Raw genomic sequence first — 20,525 nt, 5'->3', positions numbered from 1 at the left:
AGAAATGTGTGAACCCTTGCTTGAGGATGCACTTGGTCATTCAGTGAGAAACAGGAAAAAATCTTGGTTATTCCTGATCTCTGCAGGTGCAGCTCAGCAGGAAAACCAGGGTGTGCTCAGCTTCCAAAAAGGTGCCTGAATTTCTGCTGGGATGATGTGGGATAATGTGCCTGCCCTTGGAGACAGCTTCAGACCTGACCTTTCCCTTCTGGGTAAACTCCTGGTGAGTTTCAACCAATAAACTTTATCCTTTTTGTCTCTTCCAGCTTCCTCCCTTCTCCACACACATATTCATCATCTGACAAATTAAATGAACAGCCCAGTCTGGTCTGAGGGGTTGTTTATAAAAACAACAGAGTGTATTTATAAAATGAGTGAAAGGATGTACATTGACTTATTTCCATTACAAGCCTTTAATTCAGATTCATACCATGGGGCTCATTAAAAAAAAAACAAAAAAACAAACCAAACCAAACCAAAACAAACAAACAAAAAAAAACACAACCAAAAAAACTCCACACCTACTAATTTTTTGCTTGAAAATCCAACTGAAAATTGCATTTTTTTATATGCAGACATGTCATTTTAAGTCTATAAATATCCATCCTCTGTATTAAAATCAAGTTTCAGAGGGACACAGGAACCTTGCTTTGGCCAGCTGTTTTTGAGATACAGAACAAAGCACCAGATATTAAAATATCCACACAGTATTTTGTTTTTATGGGACTGTTTTCATGGGACTGTTTCCACACCATGGTCCGCCTCTTTCTAAGGTGTGGAAGAACTGAACTAAAGATCAGCATTTCACACTCTGAGGGCAGAGTAGCAGGAAATTACTGGATCAAAGTGAATCTCTGCAGATGCTTTAAACCCCTCTCCCTTATTGTCAAAGTATTTGTTCAGCTTTAAACATATGAAAACTATCCTTCATATGGAGACAAGCCCTTAAACTCTGGTGTGAGTTTAATAATGAGCTTGAGATCAGTGGGAATTAAGGATTAAAAAGTGCTATGTCTGAGTAATAGACTAAGTTATTTTGCTACACCTCAGACCTCTATTCCTTTGTAGTAATGACTTGCTCAGTAGCTCCTTGATCTGAAATACACATTTAGCTGTGTTAACTCTTCACTTTCAGATTCTCATTTTAATAAATAAATAAGGGAAAAAAAAAAAAAAAACAACCTAAGAAAATTATTTTGAAAGTTATGTATAGGCTTTCTGTGTTCTCTGACTTAATTCAGGAACTGTTTCCTTGCTGAAGATGAGTATTATAAATTGAAATACCTTCATGGTCATTTTTCTTGTGGTTTATTAAAATGGGAAGATTATCAAATGGGAAGTTTATCAAAATGGAAAGCAAAAAATTTTCTCTAGCCTTCTTCTTATGGCCACAGATGAAAAGCTACAGACATTTCTGACTGACTTTGGTAACTCGGGTGTCTAATTCTCACAGAGAAAATACAATGCCTGGCATATGAATAACAAAAAGAGTGACCACAGAATTTAAATCCACACTAGAAACTGTCCCCAGCTCAGGGAGGCTTCTCTGACCTTCATGTTGATCTTCAAAATGGTCATTTGCTTTATATTTATCAACTGAAAGCAAATTATTTAAAAATAACTAATTTCTGTAATTAAGAAATATATAAATATATTTGCTTGCATTTCAGGTACAACTTGACCATTTTCCAGGTTTTATGTACACAGGAAGATGTGTGAGACCCACACATTTTGGTTGAGAACCAAGGTGATATCATGAAGAAGAGCTGCAGATTTCTGAGCAAAGGTGTGGAGTTCCCTTTTTTCAATGGAGAAATGTCTCTAGAGAACATTTCCGAAATCCACATTATTTTTTTATGTCTACCCTTTATGCTACACTCAAAATTCTTCTAGATCTGTAAGATTTGCAAGATTTCAAGATGGAAAGTCTGTGGGATGAATTCTTGATTGGTGCCGTTAGTAGAATTATCATTCGGTAACTGTGACCTTGTGATAATGAATTTCATAATTTACTTATTTTAAGAAAAAAAGAAATTTTTTTTTCAAAATATTGAACTTGCTGTTTGACAGTTCACTTTGTAACACTGGATTTTTGAGTTCTTTTTTAACCAGTGGTTACTTTTTGCTCATTTAGATTTAGCGCTTATTTTTGCTTATTTAGATTCATAGAATCACAGAATGGTTTGGGTTGGAAGGGACCTTAAAAATCATATAGTTTAACGCTGTCAGTTCCTTACCTGATTTAGACTCTCCTTGCATGACAGCAATTCCAGATTTTGTAATGCTTCTCATGTTTCCATGTACTTTCCCATCCCTTTTTTCAGAGGAGTGGATGAAAACTGCAGGAACAATTCAAACACAGGCACCCAATATTTCCCTCTGTCAAACCCGTCCTCATCCTGTTGGCTTTACTACATGGGCTGGGCACTGAGCTGGCACATCCTGGTTGGTTCCTGCCTCATGTGCATTACTTTATGATTTATCAACACTATATTTTATTGTGTGATCACAAAGATATTTAGAGCATAGATGGACAAAAGGCAAACAATCCATCCAAAAGCAGGACTCTAATGGCCATGGACTAAGCTGCTCAAAATCACTCTGGATTCTTTCCTCACTGACTCTGATTTTCCTGGAGCATTTCACAGACACAGCCACTATTCTGAGTGAGTGACTGGTCCCAGACTCCTTTCACTGTGATCTTTATCCATGGAGGCCCCAGCACTGGAGAGACCACATGTTCACAGGTTCCTTTAGACTCCATGCTTTCCTCTAAACTTTTCCGAATTTGAGATGCCTTTTTGAGCAACAACATAGTTTTAAAGCAACCATCAAGCTAATCCATCAGAGTTTTAGAGGAAAACACTTCTGAAGAAGAGCTGTTACTTTTCTTCATGGTAAATTGCCTATTTTCCTTTTTCATGCAGCATGCCGGGACATTTTTACCTGTCTATTATTTGCTATTTTTGTCTTTAGACTCTGTATCTGTCTTTTGTCTCTGTAATCTCATCTGTAAAGATTCCAGTTGCTTTTAGGGGGTTAATTGTTATCACAAGCAATGTCAGTCTATGTCAGACTCCAGGGCTTCATAGGGAAAGCTCTGCAAGCACTTCCCCACATCTCATATATTTTGGTCATGTCTACACTCTCCAGCTCTGATTGGGGAACTGCTTTTATTACACAGTACAACTAAAGAAAGCAGAAATAGTAATTTCCTAAAAGACCTCTGAGAGTACATTTCTTTACATAGACTGTGTAGGAGGGCAATAGAACAAAATTTGGTGCTTTGCTATTCTGAGGAATAATCAGCGTATCTGAGACAACATCCAAACATCTCTCAAAAACTCTGCAAGGGCTACACTTGTCACTACTGCTGTAACTCAGTGTTTATCACAGTGTTTCAAATCCCCTGTGAGGCCATGAATGTTCCCTTAACTTGATACTATCTAATTATAAGGAAAATTAATAGATATCCATTCTTTTCTTTAATATATACACTCAGACTTTTTGATGGTGATAATACAGGCTCTGTAATTAAGTAACTGTTAGTGTCAAAAGGGAATAAAAGTAGATATTTGTGCAGTGGACTTTGTTCAGGTCTGTGACATTGGCACAATAGGTGATTCCAAGGTTGTGAAGTGCCAACCTTACAAGTGAATAAATTGAATTATCTTTATGATTGTTCTGAGGTGTTGTATTTAAACAAGTAATTTCATCCCACATGACACATGTCTCATATGTATTGAGGGTTAAATCTACCAGATTTAAACTCTGGTTTTGACCCACTGACCATGTTTGACGTATTTTGCCTATTAAAAAATGAAAAAAACCACAAAAATTAAGAACAAAAAGGAATCACAAGACAGAATTAGTGACTCTATAATCAACTGTGATTCAGGAGATACCCAAATCACAAGACAGAATTAGTGACTCTATAATCAACTGTTATTGATTATATTGATTATATCCTGTATTCAGGAGATACCCGTGCATTAAAGGAGACGAGCCAGATTGAGGATTCCAAGGTTAAATGAGTTTATTTAATTAGTGGTTACAATGGTATGTCAGATACCTGTAATCCAAGCTACACCTACATATTTGCCTCTAAATTCTCACACTGTCAGTTTCCGTGTCTCTAAACATTCCACCACCAGGTCTTCTATTACTAAGATAATAATAATAATAATCAGAATAATAATCATAATATAAAAGGCAATGTCAATCACCATATTGTGCTTCATACTCCACCATAAGGAATTCAATTGGCAAAAGTAAACCTCTGGTCATATTAATGGGATTAATTGAAACGTGAGCAGTCATAACAATACTAGAATATAAAGAACAAAATCTGGTTCAAAAGAAGCATTTTTAAGATGAATTAGTTTGAATCTGTTTTAAAAATTCACATACTATAATGAAGATGACTTAAAAGTTATATCATTTAATTATTGGGCCACACATTGAAGCATATTGGCTAGTACATTTTTGCACTGCAACAGAAGCAATACAAGCTTTATGGTCTACCATTACAATTCCTTTTTTTTTAAATTTTTCACTTAATATACCTGCCAACCTAATGTTTCTTGCATGCATAAAAATTTCGGGGTTTAGACTTGAATTTATCATTTATTCCACACGTAGACCCCCGTGACGCAAATTCTTTGGCCAATTTAATGCTATAGTTTAGTTTAAAAAGGAAGCTTGGAGTTAAGTCCACTTAACATCAGAAGGCAATGCCCTGAATTTTGGGCACTGCAGAGAGTTATTTACTGGAATAGAGTCTCAGGTCGCATGCAAATTGTCACTTTGTCCCCCCCACCCCATGCCAGACGCACACAAGTCGGCAGGTACGCATACAAAAAAGAATAAAAAACCCTCCTAAAGCTCAGTGGTTTAGAATGAATCCATAGCTTTAAATTCACTTAAGGCCTGTACAGGGGAAATATGTTTCTTCTGGGAACCTCTCCTCACTCTTGTCTGATATTCTTCTGGTTTTTCTCTCTTTACTAGAGGTTTCTTCTCGGGGGCCTTCATCTTCCAAGAGACAACTGGGGAGTTCACTGCAGCAGTGCCATAGACCTTCTGATATTTAGTAGAAGCCACATATGATGCTTTCACTGTAAGGACCACAGCGTTCATCAGGTTTTTAGCTGCCTGGATGAGAGAAGTGGCACTGTCCAGCTACAAAGAGAAAACAAAATGAAATATAGCAAGGTTACTCCAAAACAATATACAGCAAGGTCATTCCATGGCTGGATCACTGGGCCATTTCCTGACTGGAGCCTGGATCCTCCCAGATCTCATTAAAGATGGAACAAATCCTCTTCCTCAGGGCACCCTGGAGTATCCAGCACTGGCAACATCATGCACTGAACAGGAAAGGTAAAACTGTGGTACCTCACATTAATTTTTTTTAGTAAGGTAAAGGAAATCGTGTGTTGTCTGGGGTTGTTTTTTGTTTGTCTGTTTGTGGGGGTTTTTTTGGTTGTTGATTCTTTTTCTACAGTTGAAGAAGTTTTCTGTTTTCTCACAAAAAACCTTTTACTTCTCACTTAAACCTTTAAAAATTTACCATTACACGTCAACTGCAAAACAGGTCAACAGGGATTTTTCCCAAGTGTTCCAGTTTGTTCTAATTATTCCTGTTAGCCCAGGATAACACCCCCAGTGATGTCTACAGGAACAGTGTGAGGCCAGCACTGAGCTTGTTAAAGAATCCCATCTGAAAAGATGAAAGAAGCTTCTGAAACCCCTACAGAAATGAAAAGATGAGACAGTTAACTGCAGGTTTTGGCAGCTCCTGTAATGTGTGAGTTACTCCTGGTCTCAAGGAATGTTACTTTGTGGTTACCAAGCTTTTTGTACCTTTGTGCTTCTCCCATGCACAAACCTGCCTGAGGTTCCTGGGTGTCCTCAGGATGTAAGAGCCCTCAAGGACTTGCTGAGCTTCAAAACACTGGGACTTCCAGTCAGCAAGCTTCCATCATACTGAAGTGAAGTACACAGCCCTGGCCAAAATTTTCAAAAGGATTTTAACATATAATGGGGACTTCCAAGGCAATGTCTCAGTGTCCCACCTGTGAATCAGGTGACTCGCCAGATCCACGTGGATATTCTGAAAGTAATAAATCCTAAAAATATGCTCCTAAGGACCGTAGCAAGGCAGGTTACTACTAATGATGTTCAATTATCCCTTTCCTAAAGTACTCGAGTGGGATATACATTTTTTGTGATAAAGCCTTTCAGATATACCACAGAAGCTGCTTCAATTACTTATGTCTTTCCCAGACTGTAGGAATGATATGGGATGTAGTATTATTTTACCTCTTTGATTCCATCCCACATGCTCAGTAAGTTTTTAGCTATTTTTAATTAGTACAAATGGCCTGTGTCACTCCAAACCTTTCCTGCTCCCTATTTTGGGAGCACATGGCTGTGTAATATAAATGCTAAGCAAGGTAAGCAGGACAAACAGTCGTGAGGCAATAACAAAAGCCACACCATACTTCACCTCAAGCATTCTGCATCATTAACAGAAGAGTTCAGGAGAAATCTCCTTCTGAAGGGTCAGTGACTGATGTGAACAAAAATAGACATAACAGAAAGCCTGTATTTGAAACCACATTAATCTATACTTACCTGGGGTATTTTATTTCCTCTGCTCTGGCCTTAAACTCATTATGGTTCATGAAATACATAAACAGCTACACACAGTGAGGTGAAAACCAAAAAAAAAAAACATTTTAATGACATTCACGTATGTGGTGCCATTCCCTGAAATGCACAGTTAATTGCCTGCCCCTAGTAAATATTTTTCCTTGGGACTAATTTGTATTTCTGTTAGTAAAAGAAATGAAGTTAAAAGATGGAAAATTACATTACATGGCAGAAACATGACTGCTCAATAGGGAGTAATGAAATATAATCCAGTCTAGTGTTATTCTATAACCACACTGCTGCATGATTTATAAGGCAATCTGTATGTTTGTTGGCAAATAACAGATCACACTCTATTAAATTAGGATATTCTAATTTACTATAGAGATCTACAATCAAGCATTATTCATTGTTAAATGATTCTTTTTGAAACACTGGTGGATTGATATTGAATATAAAGTGATACCATCAAATAGTGTTTACTTCATAATCAGTGTGGATAAACTGACTGGATTGAGCCTCTATTGCACATTCCTGAATGAATTCTGGTTGCTGAAGGTTTCCAACAGCTTCATATTTTCCACCACAAAAAGCTGTTTTACATATATTAAGAAACAGAATAATTAAAATGAAGCATTTTAAAATGAGGGGGCACCAAAATTAGATGTTTAAACCCATACAGAGTTCGATATACGCCTCTGAACACAGCAATCAGCGATTTTATGGATTGTAGTCATGCAGAATCTTGGACTTCACAATCAGATGCAGGCTGCAATGACACCTTTTAGGAAACCAAGTTTTGTATTTTGATGCCATTTTAACTCTCTTCAGTTTCAACATGCTGTTAGAGTAGATAGGAGCTCCCAGTTTTCACCATGAATAATCACATTTTGAGATGCAGATACTCAGTCTTTAACCCTAACATCCACTTATCTTGTAAAACACTTCCAAGTCTTGGAACCAGAAAAGAGACATAAAACCCCACCACAGGCTGTGAGTATTCTCCAAAATCTGCTGGTGGTCATTCCATGCATCCAATTTGGCCACCTAAGCACTTCCCATGATTTTCTTACAGCCTCCAGCTCCTTGCTTGTATTATGGCTCAGCAAAAGAGCCATATGGCAAAGAAGAAGTAAACTGAATGAAAATCATCCCAATTAACATTTAGATCTTCCCACAGCACTGTGTTGCTCCAGCTTTAAGCTGTGCTTTGCCACACTGGCACAAAGCTGGAATGAGGCAGCAGTGAATCAAGCTCTGAGTGTGTTAACTCCTTACAAAATCTGGGCACAGAAACCTGTGCACTTTTCCAAACGTTATGTTAATAATAAAAATATCCTAATAAGGAAAATTAATATCTCAAATAAAAGCACCGCTAGGAAAATTACTTCACAGTACAGAAAGCAACCTTTACTCCCTGCAATACCCACAGAATTATAGATATAATGATGGATTTTGGTCCTAACAGCCAACAGAGCCTTTGGCTTGCTGCACAAAGTAATGGTGTTCTGCTGCTTAGACTTCTTTAAAAATATGTTTGCCTGCTTTTAGGAAAAAAAACCAAAAACAAACCTCTCTTAACCATAAAAGATAAACTTAGGTGACTGTCTCATGAAATTCAGTGAATGCTGAGGAAAATTCAAAATTCACTAAGAATAACTGCACTGGACTTGGTCACTTAGAATAATTCAGGTTGGAAAAGATGTGCCAAGAATATAATTCCAGGGTTTTCTTCCCCCTAGAGAAGATCCTTCAGGGTTTGAGGAGTTTTTGAGGTGCTTATCAGCTGTCCTGAAATTTTCCTGCACTATTTGCAGAATTTTCCAGAATCAAGAGATAATCAAGATTTCTTGCTTCTTTTACACATAATCTAAGTAAAATAACCAGCAATTGCAATAACAAAATAGCTGAAGAAATGGGAGGGAATAAAGCTGGAAACTTTTGTCCTCAACAGTAAAGCAATGAAAAGAGATGTTCTCCCTGCATTGTCACACTGCTGTAACGGGGAAGAATTATAATTTATGTTTTAGAAAGGATAAAATCTAACTTCCAGAGATGTCTTCATATTTATAATAATAAATATCCATAAAAAATAAGGGAAATTGAGGGGAAAAAAAAATCAATCTGTATTTCTAGTGAGTAAGGATACAGAATAGGTAGTTTTAAAAGAGGTGGTTGCTTAAGAATGTTCTATATTATTACTGCTGACTTCAATAAACCTTGAAAAGTGGGTGAAGACATCAAAACAATTGTCTTTTAGACAGATAGTTTCTAGTCTCTAAATATTTGAGCAATGAAAATAAAATGACCTGTGAAATTACAGGCCAGCTCAGCTGACAGCACTTCCAAATTAAATGATGCAATGTCTGTGGCAGACTCCATAAATAGAGGAAAGAAATGCAGTTCGTGGTAAACAAAGAGTTGTGTGGGTTAAAATATTTTCAAAGTAACCTACATCATATTTTGGTATGATTAAACTTTGAATTGCTTAAAATAATGCTGTGGGTATAATTGGATCTTTGAAAGGTCTTTTGCTTAGTAATACATGACAGCTTGATTAAAAACTCAGTTGACATAAAACTACCAAGACACATACACAGAAGGATTCCAGATTCTCCAGCAGCTGCTTCCAGAAGTATATATACACACACACCAAAAAAAACCAAAAACCAACAGTGCTCAACTGAATTTCGCAGTGGGGTCTTGGAGAAACCATTTGGAGGTTTCACAATATTAATATTTCTTCTAAAAGCTTGGAAAGAAAGTCACTTATTTGATGAAATTTGCAGATAACAATTGGGAAAGTGTCAAGTCATGCAGAGGGTAAGTGATTGATATCTAATTAGCTGCTAAAACCCACAAATGTAGATTCAATTCTGGCCAGATCTACAGCAGATGATACCTAATTACACAATAAGGAACTTTATTCTCTGCAGGATCCCAGGCAATCACCCCGAGTGCACAAAAAGGAGGAGACTGATTAAATAGGTTCAATTATCATATTCAGTTTATTGTCTGTCCACAGTCATGGGATACTGAGTCCTCTTCTCAATGCAAGAACAATACTGAGGAACTGGGAAAGAACTTAGAGGAACTCAGGAACAAAAACCATCTTTTATGGGAAAGACTCAGCCAGCTCTGTTTTTTCCCACTTTCAAGTGAACGACTAAAAAGAGTTTTCACTGACTGAAATCAGCAAGTACATGGTAACAAAGCTGATTATATTTCAAGTTCCCCATGTGAGACAAAGATAAAACAAAACTTAAAGGCCGAGAGGCAAAGCAGGTCATTTTAGTTATTAATTACCTGAAATTATTTATTTAGCAGCTATATTAATTAATCACAAGAACTCATGAAAGATTGATTCTATTTCTTGAAATTGTGAAATCAATATTGGATGGTTTTGCTTAATATGTATTAACTAGTGGACATTTTTAGTGCACATCAATTCAGGGAGTCTGGGCATCAGTTATGCAGCAAGGCATCTTAGCTGGTAACAGCCCCTACTGACCTTGACAGGCAGGGAAACAAAAAATTAGTACGAGGAGCTATTGATAAATAGAATTTGGTCTGGTTTACTTTGTACAGATTGGGAGGAGAAATATAATTTATTCTACATGACCTGTAGTTCCTCAAGTGCTCTTGGCTAAGATTTGATTTGTACACCTTTAGCAGGTGACTGCCAAGCCTTAAGCATTTCTGTGAATTCTGGGTGAATTCCTTGCTTCTCCTCCTTTCCAAAGGAAGTTCACACTTTCCTGGACAAGGTACAGTTGCTCTTATCCCACCCCAAAGGTCCATCAACAGTCTCCAGAGAAAATAAGGCTACAATTATGCAATTATGAACCTGGATGGTAAATCAGGAATATGGATTTCTCAGATTGTATTCTCATGCAACAGAACATTTTCCTCTCAGCTGTGCTTAACAATAAATCCATACCTACAAGAGGTATGCCAGAAAAAGATCTTATTTATAAAATCCCATCTTAGGTTTCTGTGGCACATTTCATGCATAAAACATGGCCCTGTTAGAGAGAGCCAATGCAAGAATGGCCTGTTTGCTATTCAGATGCTCCCTTCCCTTTGGAAGGAGACATCTGCTCTTTATCAGCACTGCTGAGGGTCTGTTTGAGTCAGTCACTTCAAAATCTCACAGGGCTCTTGCTAGCTACAGTCCATTTGGAGAAAACTATCCTAAATACTTGAAAATCTCTCTCTCTCTCAAAAGAAGTCTTTATCTGGAATGTAATGTGGTCACAATAATGTTAAAAATGGATCTGTAGCTACACAGAGAAAATTGTATTGCACTTGTCCTTTTCTAGCTATTTGTTTTCACATTTGACTGCAATTAACTTACTCCTTTATACATGATGAATATTTAATTCATTCTGGGGATAGTTGTGTTTTATAGGTGCCCAATTCACTGAATAACCACCCTCATCTGCATTTTTTCAATTACAGGTAAGAAACCCAAGGGATTCCCAAGCCCATTTGGTTGTATTAAACAAAGGCTGCCACATCCAAGGACAGCAGAAAGCACAAAAATACAGCAATAACTGTGGATATCTTCTGTCTTCTATGGACTGCAGTCATTTTAAAACACATTACCAACTGCTGTATGCTAATTTGCAAAAGCAGAAGCAATTCCCAGAACTGACATTCCCAGTAAAAGGTAAACAGGCATAACAGAAGTCCATTTCTACCTTTGCTTTACTTATTCCAAGTAAATATTTTAGCATTTTAGAAGCAAAAGGACAAATGACAAAGTTATATCCTAATTCATTTGCTTTGAGAAGAACCCTTAATGGGAAAGCTCATATTTTAGCAACTGAAATGGTGAAATGACAAAAAGACAATTGGAAACACCTGATTACCTAACTAATTACCTAATTATTTTTCTGGAAAATAATTATTGCTAGTGTCTCTCCAGCCTGCAAGTTCCAAAGATGGAAAATACTTTTTTAAATTTTTGATAGATATAATTTTTTTTATTTCAACAAATGCATTTACAGTGAATAAATTATTTCTCCAATAAATAATTGCTATAAAAAAACCCAACAATAATTCATCTAGTTACCAAATATAACATAGGTTATTTCCTCAGTATTTGACGTTTAATTAATATCTTGTTGCATTCATCAGAATTTAATGAGGGAAATTATTTTGACCCATAACAAAAAATTCTCTCAGAAACATTTAATTTTCTTTTTCTACTCATTATCTGCCATTTCACAGGAGTAAAAAGATGCCAAAGCAGTACAAGTCTTACCACTCACCAGAACCTCTGTAAGGACAAGCAATCCTATATAGCTGAATTTTTAAAATTCAATTGCTTTAGCAGTGTTTTTCATGCTACAGCACTGTCTCAGAACTTTCAGAGTCTGCTGCTGAATTAAAGTATTTCACAATAATCTGCATGCCAAAATATCTGGAAAAACTCTACAGAACAAGGAAGAAATCCTCAGTGAATAAAGCTAAAGGAGTTTTGTAGATGGGTTGTTTATACCACACGTTTTCTTTGCTAAGTTGAATGTAGAGGAAGAAACACTTTCTACATCAACCCACAACTGAGAAACAAGAGAATGAGTCTTCTGCCATGATGACTTGTAATATTTTTCTTCCAAATCCTCCTCATCCTGTACAGAAGGAATGTCTGGAGGATGATGCCACGGGTGGAATGTCGTGGACAAAGAGCAGCATTGTCTAATGGCCGTCACAATTCCAACACTACCTGAAGCAAACTTGGCACAACCGCATTCACAACTTCAAAACCATTCTGCCCCATGGAATTTGCTCTGAGTTCTTGGATGATTAACAGGAAATAGAATTTTGTATGTCTGATTTAAACCTAATATTCAACAAGATAAAATGTCTGCAGTAAGATGAAGTCCAAACTCTATCTGATGGGAGAGGCAAACTCCAACTACAACTAAAATTTTTTATGTTGCCAGAAGGATTCATGAAGAAAATTAGAGTAGGAAGTGTGTCAAAACTCAGTACCAAGTCAAATAAAAAAGCAATTTTTACTAATTTACACAGGGATTCATATGCCTGAAGTCTATCCAAGACACAACATGGTCTGAACCTGAGGTCACAGAAAAGCAAGGGCAGGTCTTTGTCAAAAACATGAGTACACATTTCCATTATCATATCCAACTGCAGCTAAATCTGAAAAAAGAGGAAATAATGATCTCTAATCTGTGATACTGATCTCCCTGCTCCCAACTGGAGTTCTGACTTACAATTTGAAGATAGAAATACATTTTAAAAGCCCCAAATAATCTAATGGTCTTTCAATCTGAGTTTTAGGAGCAAATGTTTTTGTTCTTTATCTAGAGAACAGGTACAATAACAAGAAAAAAAAAACCCATGTCTTTCTAACACTCTTACCTGAAATGAGTCCAAATCATGTCTGGTTGGATGGAAATTGTACTCAGTGACGAAATGCAGGAGACTTTGGATACAAAAAGAATCAATAAAGCACAGAAACACTCTATGCTTTACACGAGTAAATGTGTTATCTCCTGCTATTCCTCCTGATTTTGTCTCAAAGAAAACAAAATGAAAAGCAGCACAAAGCAGGACTTAAGACTACAATGCTGAAAAATGTGCTATTTCCCCAAATTCTTTTTTAATTTGTATCAGTGTCAGAGTGGTATCTGTATGTGATTTATCTCCACGTCTTCAGCTGTGAGGATCTGCCAGTTTCTGAGGCAAATCTGCTCCTTCAGCTCCTTTCCTATCTCTAAAGTCATGCTTGCCAGGCCAGCACAGGGACACTTTGAAGATAAGTGCTCCACAGGCACAACTGGTTTTCTCAGGAAAAGTCTTGGAAACAATGCATCAAACACATCAGAATAAATAAAATAAAATAAAATTTTGTTGTAGAATGGAGGATGATACCACAACAACCATTCCTTGCTTGTTAAAGCTTGCCTGCTGTTGTTCGTGTGTATTTTACATCTTGTAGAAGCAGATAAAGGCTTTGACCATTCAAGATATTGATAATTTTTGAGGTGCTAAAAGGATTTTACTCCCTTGGAGCTGAGGGTCCTTCCAATGTTGATCAACTCAATCAGTGAAAACATTCCTTTCTCTGTTTGATTCCCTGAGCACTCTCCAGGACTTCACAACAGTGTGTAATAAAAAAAAAAAAAAAAAATCAAAACTCCACCGTAGTCTTCAAGGGGAATCTCTAGTTCAGTCAGACAGGGATAGCTTAATCATACAGAACAAAAATTTTTTAATAGAAATTCTGCATTTTATACCAAATAAATTATTCATTAGTAACTGCTCTATTTATTTGGCCAACTCAATCAATGGTTAAACAACATTCAGTAAGTAACGAGAGCTCCCTATTAGAAGGATTTTTTTCCCCTGGTCAATTACTGAACAAACAATTTGTAAATGCATCTGTTTATTAAATTTTTAACTTCAGCTAACACTAAATGTCATTAAAAACCATTAAAACAGGTAGTAATTACCTGTTCTTACTTAGTGCAAGCAAATGAAACCTGAACAAAACAAAAACATTTGTAAAGGCTGTTGCAATTCACAGGGAAAGAACAAGTAAAGATGACAGCAAATTGAGAATAAATTGGAATGAATAAAATCTTGCTCTGAATTCTAAGGGCTCATTTTTATTACTCATGTTTTATTATGCAAATATTCTTGAAGGATGAAAAGAACCTTTTGAGGTCATCTAGTGCAATGTCCTGTTGAAAATTTGAATTACATGAGGTTGTTCTGGATTTTGCTGAAATTCGGGTATGTCCAAGGATGGAAAATTTCACATCTCTGGGCTAGAGAACTCCACCCTGCACTCGAATTTCACTACCCTCCAGTCAAAACATTTTTACCTTTTATATAATTGGTATTTCCCATGTGAAAACTTTTTTTTTACTGCTTTTCCCATGTCCTTATGTCCAAGCAACTCTGCCAGATCTGCATCTGGTTCTTCCAAACCCTCCTCAGAAGAAGCTGTAAACAATATTTTCTCTGAGCCTTTTTTGTACACATACAAATGTACCTATGACCTGTGCAGATGATGTTGGTAATTTCATTTTCACTGATAAAAGGGCAACTGTTCTATCCAAATGGGGAAAAAAAAAGAGTAACTGTAGAAAAGGAGGAAAAAAATATAATTTTTTGACAAATTTTTAATAGCTCACTGAAATTATTTAAAGTCCAGTACAACTCTCTTCAGAAAATACTTGTGTTAGGGAGTACACATTTTCCTGGAATCTCTTCCTTTGCAGTTCAGTACTTTAGGCAGCATTTTCCGAGTAACAAATGCAGAAGCACTGATATCCTCAATAACTCAAATAATCCAAATGCTTTGCACCTCAGGACAACCATCCCTCCACAAAACAAATTAATTCAATCACATCTCCAAATCTTACCACTAATCCAGAATTTATGTAAAGGAGATAAAGGTATAGACTTCAGAAGTATGGTGAAATGAAAAGGCATTTGCACAGGCTCTTTTCTTACAAAGTTCTTATTTAAATAGTGTGCATTAGTCATGATTAGCCACAGACTTGACTGATGCAATTAGCTGGTATCAGAAAAAATCAAACTGAGCGTCTTTAAATATTAGTCATGGCTGGTGTCACTTGAGCTCCCAGAATTTTTCAGATGGCTTTAATTGAGCAATTTCTCTAGGAATGAAAGCGGGAAAAACAGGGCTGTTCCTAAAATCCATTGATTTGGCATGTTTGGTGACCAAGTCAAAGTGTTCAGAGTTTTCATTTCTACAAGTCTTATCCTGCACTCAACCAACCTAATTCCAGGTTCTGGACCAAAAGATTCCAGACTCCTTTTCTGCTTGGTGAAGAAGACCATGGAGCACTCGAGATCTTTCATGGGTTCTTTCTCTACAGAGATCGGCCAGAGCACTTCACCTTTAAAACTCAGTTTAGAGATCCTAAATTGCATTAGAATCCTAAACATAGTACAGTGAATCTAGGCAGGTGCTCAACATCTGCAAAGAAAAATTAACTGTCCTTGGATTTGACCTAGTGGTCCAAGAATTCAAATAACTTAATGAATGTTTTTGTGACTGTTTTCCTTAAATTCTCTTTTGGTCCCCAAAAGTGTCAAATGGGCAAAACCCACAAACTACAAGACATACAACTATCTCCAACCTCCAGAACCTAAAGAGATCAGAGCATCAAGACAGAAAATTTACATAGATAAATGCTCCTTAATAAGAAATTTAAAAATTTCTGTTCAGGAAAAAAATTAGGCATCAGCTCAGTTCACAGAAAGTTGAATTTACTTCCATGTCAATATTAATCCTGAAAGAAGCCCAGGGCTAAATTTCCTGACTCTGTACAGTTTAATTCACCTGCTTATGCCTCTGTATTTTATAAGGTATTACCAATGTCTACCTGAAATAAGAATTTCTGCCCTCTGGAAATGGCTCTTGAGTTCCACATTAAGAAGGCTGGAGTGAACATCCAGATGCAGATGTTTACACTTGGCTAGATGAGTCGCTATTCACACAGCAATAGAGATGAGAGCAAAAACCTCTTCATAATTCAATTAAAATCTTTCTGAATAATAAAATAATCAGTTTCCATTACACCAGAGACCTACTCTCATCTTTTTGCACAGTTTGAGTAGGGCAGCCTCCCACTGTTACTGTAGGATTGCTTTCTAATTCTATCTTTTTCAAACCATACTTAACTTGGGTGAAGTCTTTCTCCAGTTGTTTTTTTTTTGGGGGATGGCAGTATTTGTGGTTCATTTTGCTTTTTTGGGGGTTGTTTTATTGTTTTTGGTTGATTGGTTTTGGTTTTATTTTAATTTGGCCATACAGAGTGGAAACTGGAATATCAAATGGAAGGCAGAGAAACACTGGTCTTGAACATTAACTGAGTATTTTAGTACTATACTATTTTAAAAATAGTAAACTAACTAAAAATTTTAAGTTTTGTTCCTTTACATTATAAATAGAAAAAAAAGAGTTATAAACAAAAAAGAAGTATTCTAAAAAATTATTTTAATTCTTACTACTTTTTTCTTTTAGTTACTATTAATAAAATTTTTTTTTATACCATTTTTAAATTTTAAACCTACTTTACCTTTCTCCTAATCCTATCTCACAACAAGAAATAAGTACATAAGTAATTAACCAACACTAAACCCCACCACACTCATCAACATATTAATTAAGAAATCTCCAAATTAAAAAAAAAAATCTTTACCAAACCAAAACCACCACAGTCAAGAAGGAACATTTAGTGTTTGAAACCCATTGTGATTCTATAGATCCTTTCTGCCTTGAGCGTGGCTCAACATTATTTGTAGAAAGGAAATAATGACAATATTTATTTCTGTTTTCAGTTTTACCAGGGAACACCATGTGTTTGCTTTGAGACACTCAGATGGGACTGATAAAAATCCAAAGGATTATGATTAAAGAGAATCATATTTAATGTCTTTGAGGGCAACTGTCCCAGGACCAGAAAGTCCAGGGTGTTAAGGCAGTCCTGGTTTTCTCTATCCACTACACTCAGTTCAAGTGTAAATGGGTGTAAATTTGTGCTCTAAATTCAAACAAGTTGAGGTCGAGGTTTAAAAGGACTGCAAGTGAAATCAACATGAAGAGTCCTCTAGAATGCTGTGCACTGTCATTGTGACTTCTGCTTAAACAAGATTAAATCCACACAATTTGTGTTGAGGCAATGGTGTTAAACCAGCCCAAAACTGCAGTAAGAGAGGGCAGGGGGAGAAGCATCTCTTTGCCAGCTGACATGGTTTGGAAACAGATGGAGCATTTCACAGCTCTCCCTCACTTCTCACAGAGAAAAAGAAGGTAAGAACCAACCCCCAAAGTTTTAATTCAACTTGTAAGATAAACCAGCCTGGCAAACAGAGAAAAATAGGGAATTTCACATAGTTGCTTTAATCATACTGGAAAAAATGCTTGATCCCTGTAGATGATGTTACATCATTAAACTATTGCTCACCCTTTGCCATTATGACTGAGGAATAAATCTTTCATCTAAATGTTGATCTCCTTAAATATATAGGTGTAAATAGACTAGTTAATATATTGGGTTTGTTTTAAGATGATTATACACAATGTGCTTGCAAGTATAAATTTTTTAGGAATACTGCATCAAAAATTTACTTTCAGTTTACTAATAATTCATGAAGATTTAACTCATTTGAATTACCATGTATTGGAAGAAATTTCTCAGATATTTGCTTTAAAAGTTTTCATATTAAACACTAAATCAGCTGAAATCTAGGCCTTACAACATATTAATTTAATGTAATGCACATGTAAATAATATTAAACAAACGTCATAATTTAGTGAACACACATTTAAGCCAAAGCTGTAAATGAAGGAATTTGTGCACTTTGGACATTTTAATATTTTTTTTTTAATCATAGCTGCCAGTAAAATAATTTAACAGGGGAATTAGCTCAGTAAATGTAACATTAGCTTATTTATTCTCCCAATGTTAAGCTATTCAGCCAAACTCACAGCCCGGGGTTACCCAGACAAAAATCTGTTATTAGAATTGGCACAGACAGATTTCAGGTTAATTATTGCAACAGTTCATGCAATTTGGAGTATCTTTCCCTCTACAAACTCCCCACTATACAGAAGTCAGCCAACTGCTAATTTGCTCATCTTACTAGAAAACTTTAGAATGCAAATTTCTTTGGATTCAAAGTAATCCACTGACATCTCTGTTCCACGATATCCCCTCAGTGCTCATCACTGTCTCTAATTCAGCACCCTTACTGGATGACACCAATTCTGATTCTCTTTTCCCAATACTTACACCAGTCTTAAAAAGAGTTTCTCTATGCCACCAAAATGCTTTTGTATTGAAGTGAGATTAGGGCACTGTACAGTTGCTCTTTGTCTTTTATCAATTCTGTGCAAAAACTGAAGTCTCCTGCATTATGCAAGAACAATTATGTGAGGAGGCAATTTGATAAACTCATCAGCAAAGGATGTGCTTAGGATCTAAATTAAATTTTACCTCTAAGCATTTGCCTCTGAAAAGAACAAACTTGAAATAATCTTTAAGAGCAGCAATTCCCATGAAGTTTTCCCAGTGAAACTTTAGAGATTGACTAACCTGTTTTTTCTTTTCCTTTCCTGAAAAGATTAAAGTTTGCTGGGGAAGCTAAATTTGCCAGGCAAGTTCCTGGCTTTGCAAAGGAAGATTTGAAGATTTCATTTTTTGGTTTACTAAAGGAATAAACAGTAGTAATAAAACACCTTGTGCACATTATTCAAAGCTAGAAAAGCCTGTCAGGGAGACATTTTTATAATCTTTGTCATTATTTTTCTCTTTGACAGGGAGGGAAACAACCCTTTGTGAAAGTTTTGGTAGGTAGCTTTGTAAACAAGACTCTCACCCTCCCTGAACTCCATTTAGATGCCCTGTGCTTGGATACAAAGAGCATCCCTGAGTCATCAGGGAGGAATATCTATCCATCACTATGGACCAATTCCCAGCAATGCCACTGACCAGAAGATGGAATGGTCTGCACCCTCACCCAATTGCTCACAGCCACCCAGTCACCTGAAAATAGAAGTACTTCATCAATCAGCCTATGAACACCCTCTGCTGAAAAGGCTGGGACTGCACTCTCTTGCTGTGATTTATCCAGGACATGGTGCTGCCTTTTAGTGCCTCCCACTGGGATATGACCAGACCCACACAAAGCTGGTAAAGAGCTTTAAATGAACAAGAAAAGCAAGATTTGCAGTATCCCTAGGGCCCAAAATCTTCATATGATCCTTCTTCTGCCCTTTAGTATGAGAGCTCTGACATCTTGACAGCTTTAATAGGTACCCAGGAGGCAGAACAAGAAAGGAAGATCTTCGTAGTCCATCTTGTCTTTTTTAATATGCTGAGGGATATTAAAACAGTGAAGCAGTAATACTGGGGGCTGAGGGAAATAGGTAACAAGACAATGCTTTAAAGTAAAATTGTAACATTTAGGTAGTGAGACAAAAAACACACCAAGAAATTCAGCCAGCAGCATCCCTGCCCATCTCAAGTTCTTATCAAAGAAAAAAAGAATAAAAAGCTTTGATTTATAATTTCAAAGGCTAAGTCTGAGTTACATCTCTTCTGGGTTTTCTGCTTAATGTTATGTCTTCCACAATTTACCTTTGAGTTTTATTTCATTTATGAAAAAGGTCTTATAATTGGCTTATTGTCATTACACAGCTTCATAAATATTCTGGATAAAGTGAATAAAAACAGTAAGAGAGAATATATAAAAAAAGAAATCTTGTCCCATATAAACAGCCATTATCCACAGTTAATAATGATAAATATATAAATAACACAATCTATCTTTAATCATAAAGAACTTCAGGAAAATTATGGCCCAGCACTGTAATTAAATACTGTAATTAAATTAATGGAAGTTCAGCAACTGAGTTCAAGGGGACCAGAGCCTGCCTTTACACAAGGCAAGATAAATATTGATGGATCAGTTTAACCATCAGCCAATGGACCACCTGTGCAGAGGTGAATTTAACTCTGGGATTTCTGGACAGGGAGGAAACACTTCTCCACAGGTGACTGAGACAACACATGCAATTAACTCTGTGAGTCCTGTGGTTAATTAAAACAAAAACAAAAACAAAAAAAAAAAAAAAAAAAAAAAAAAAAAAAAAAAAAAGAGAAACTATCAAAAAAATCCCCCATTCTCATGTGCCTTCCCTCCACCCCCAGACCTATAAAGACATAGATGAGACAGGAGGTTACTCACCGTTGAGGAGTCACCGCTTCCAGTCTCAAGCGTAGCTCCCTCAGCACAGGTGGGTGGGTGGGTGGAAAGTTGACTAGCCCTGCCCCCATCTATGACATCACACTCT

At 36.5% G+C, this 20,525-nt stretch overlaps 1 protein-coding gene across 1 annotated transcript in view; it reads right to left on the bottom strand.

Moving 5' to 3' along the window:
* Positions 1-4,018: 4,018 nt before the first annotated feature.
* The window catches only part of LOC121364719 (catenin alpha-2), a 401,992-nt gene continuing 385,485 nt past the window's right edge, over positions 4,019-20,525 (bottom strand). The window contains exon 17 of the mRNA XM_041488185.1: positions 4,019-5,181. Within this exon, the coding sequence (XP_041344119.1) occupies positions 4,894-5,181 (288 nt within the window). The 3' untranslated portion in view covers positions 4,019-4,893. The remainder of the gene's footprint in view (positions 5,182-20,525) is intronic.

Source organism: Pyrgilauda ruficollis, unplaced genomic scaffold, assembly GCF_017590135.1.
Source record: "Pyrgilauda ruficollis isolate IOZ18807 unplaced genomic scaffold, ASM1759013v1 scaffold88, whole genome shotgun sequence".
NCBI classification, from domain to species: domain Eukaryota; kingdom Metazoa; phylum Chordata; class Aves; order Passeriformes; family Passeridae; genus Pyrgilauda; species Pyrgilauda ruficollis.
This window is presented reverse-complemented; position numbering and strand designations above follow the sequence as displayed.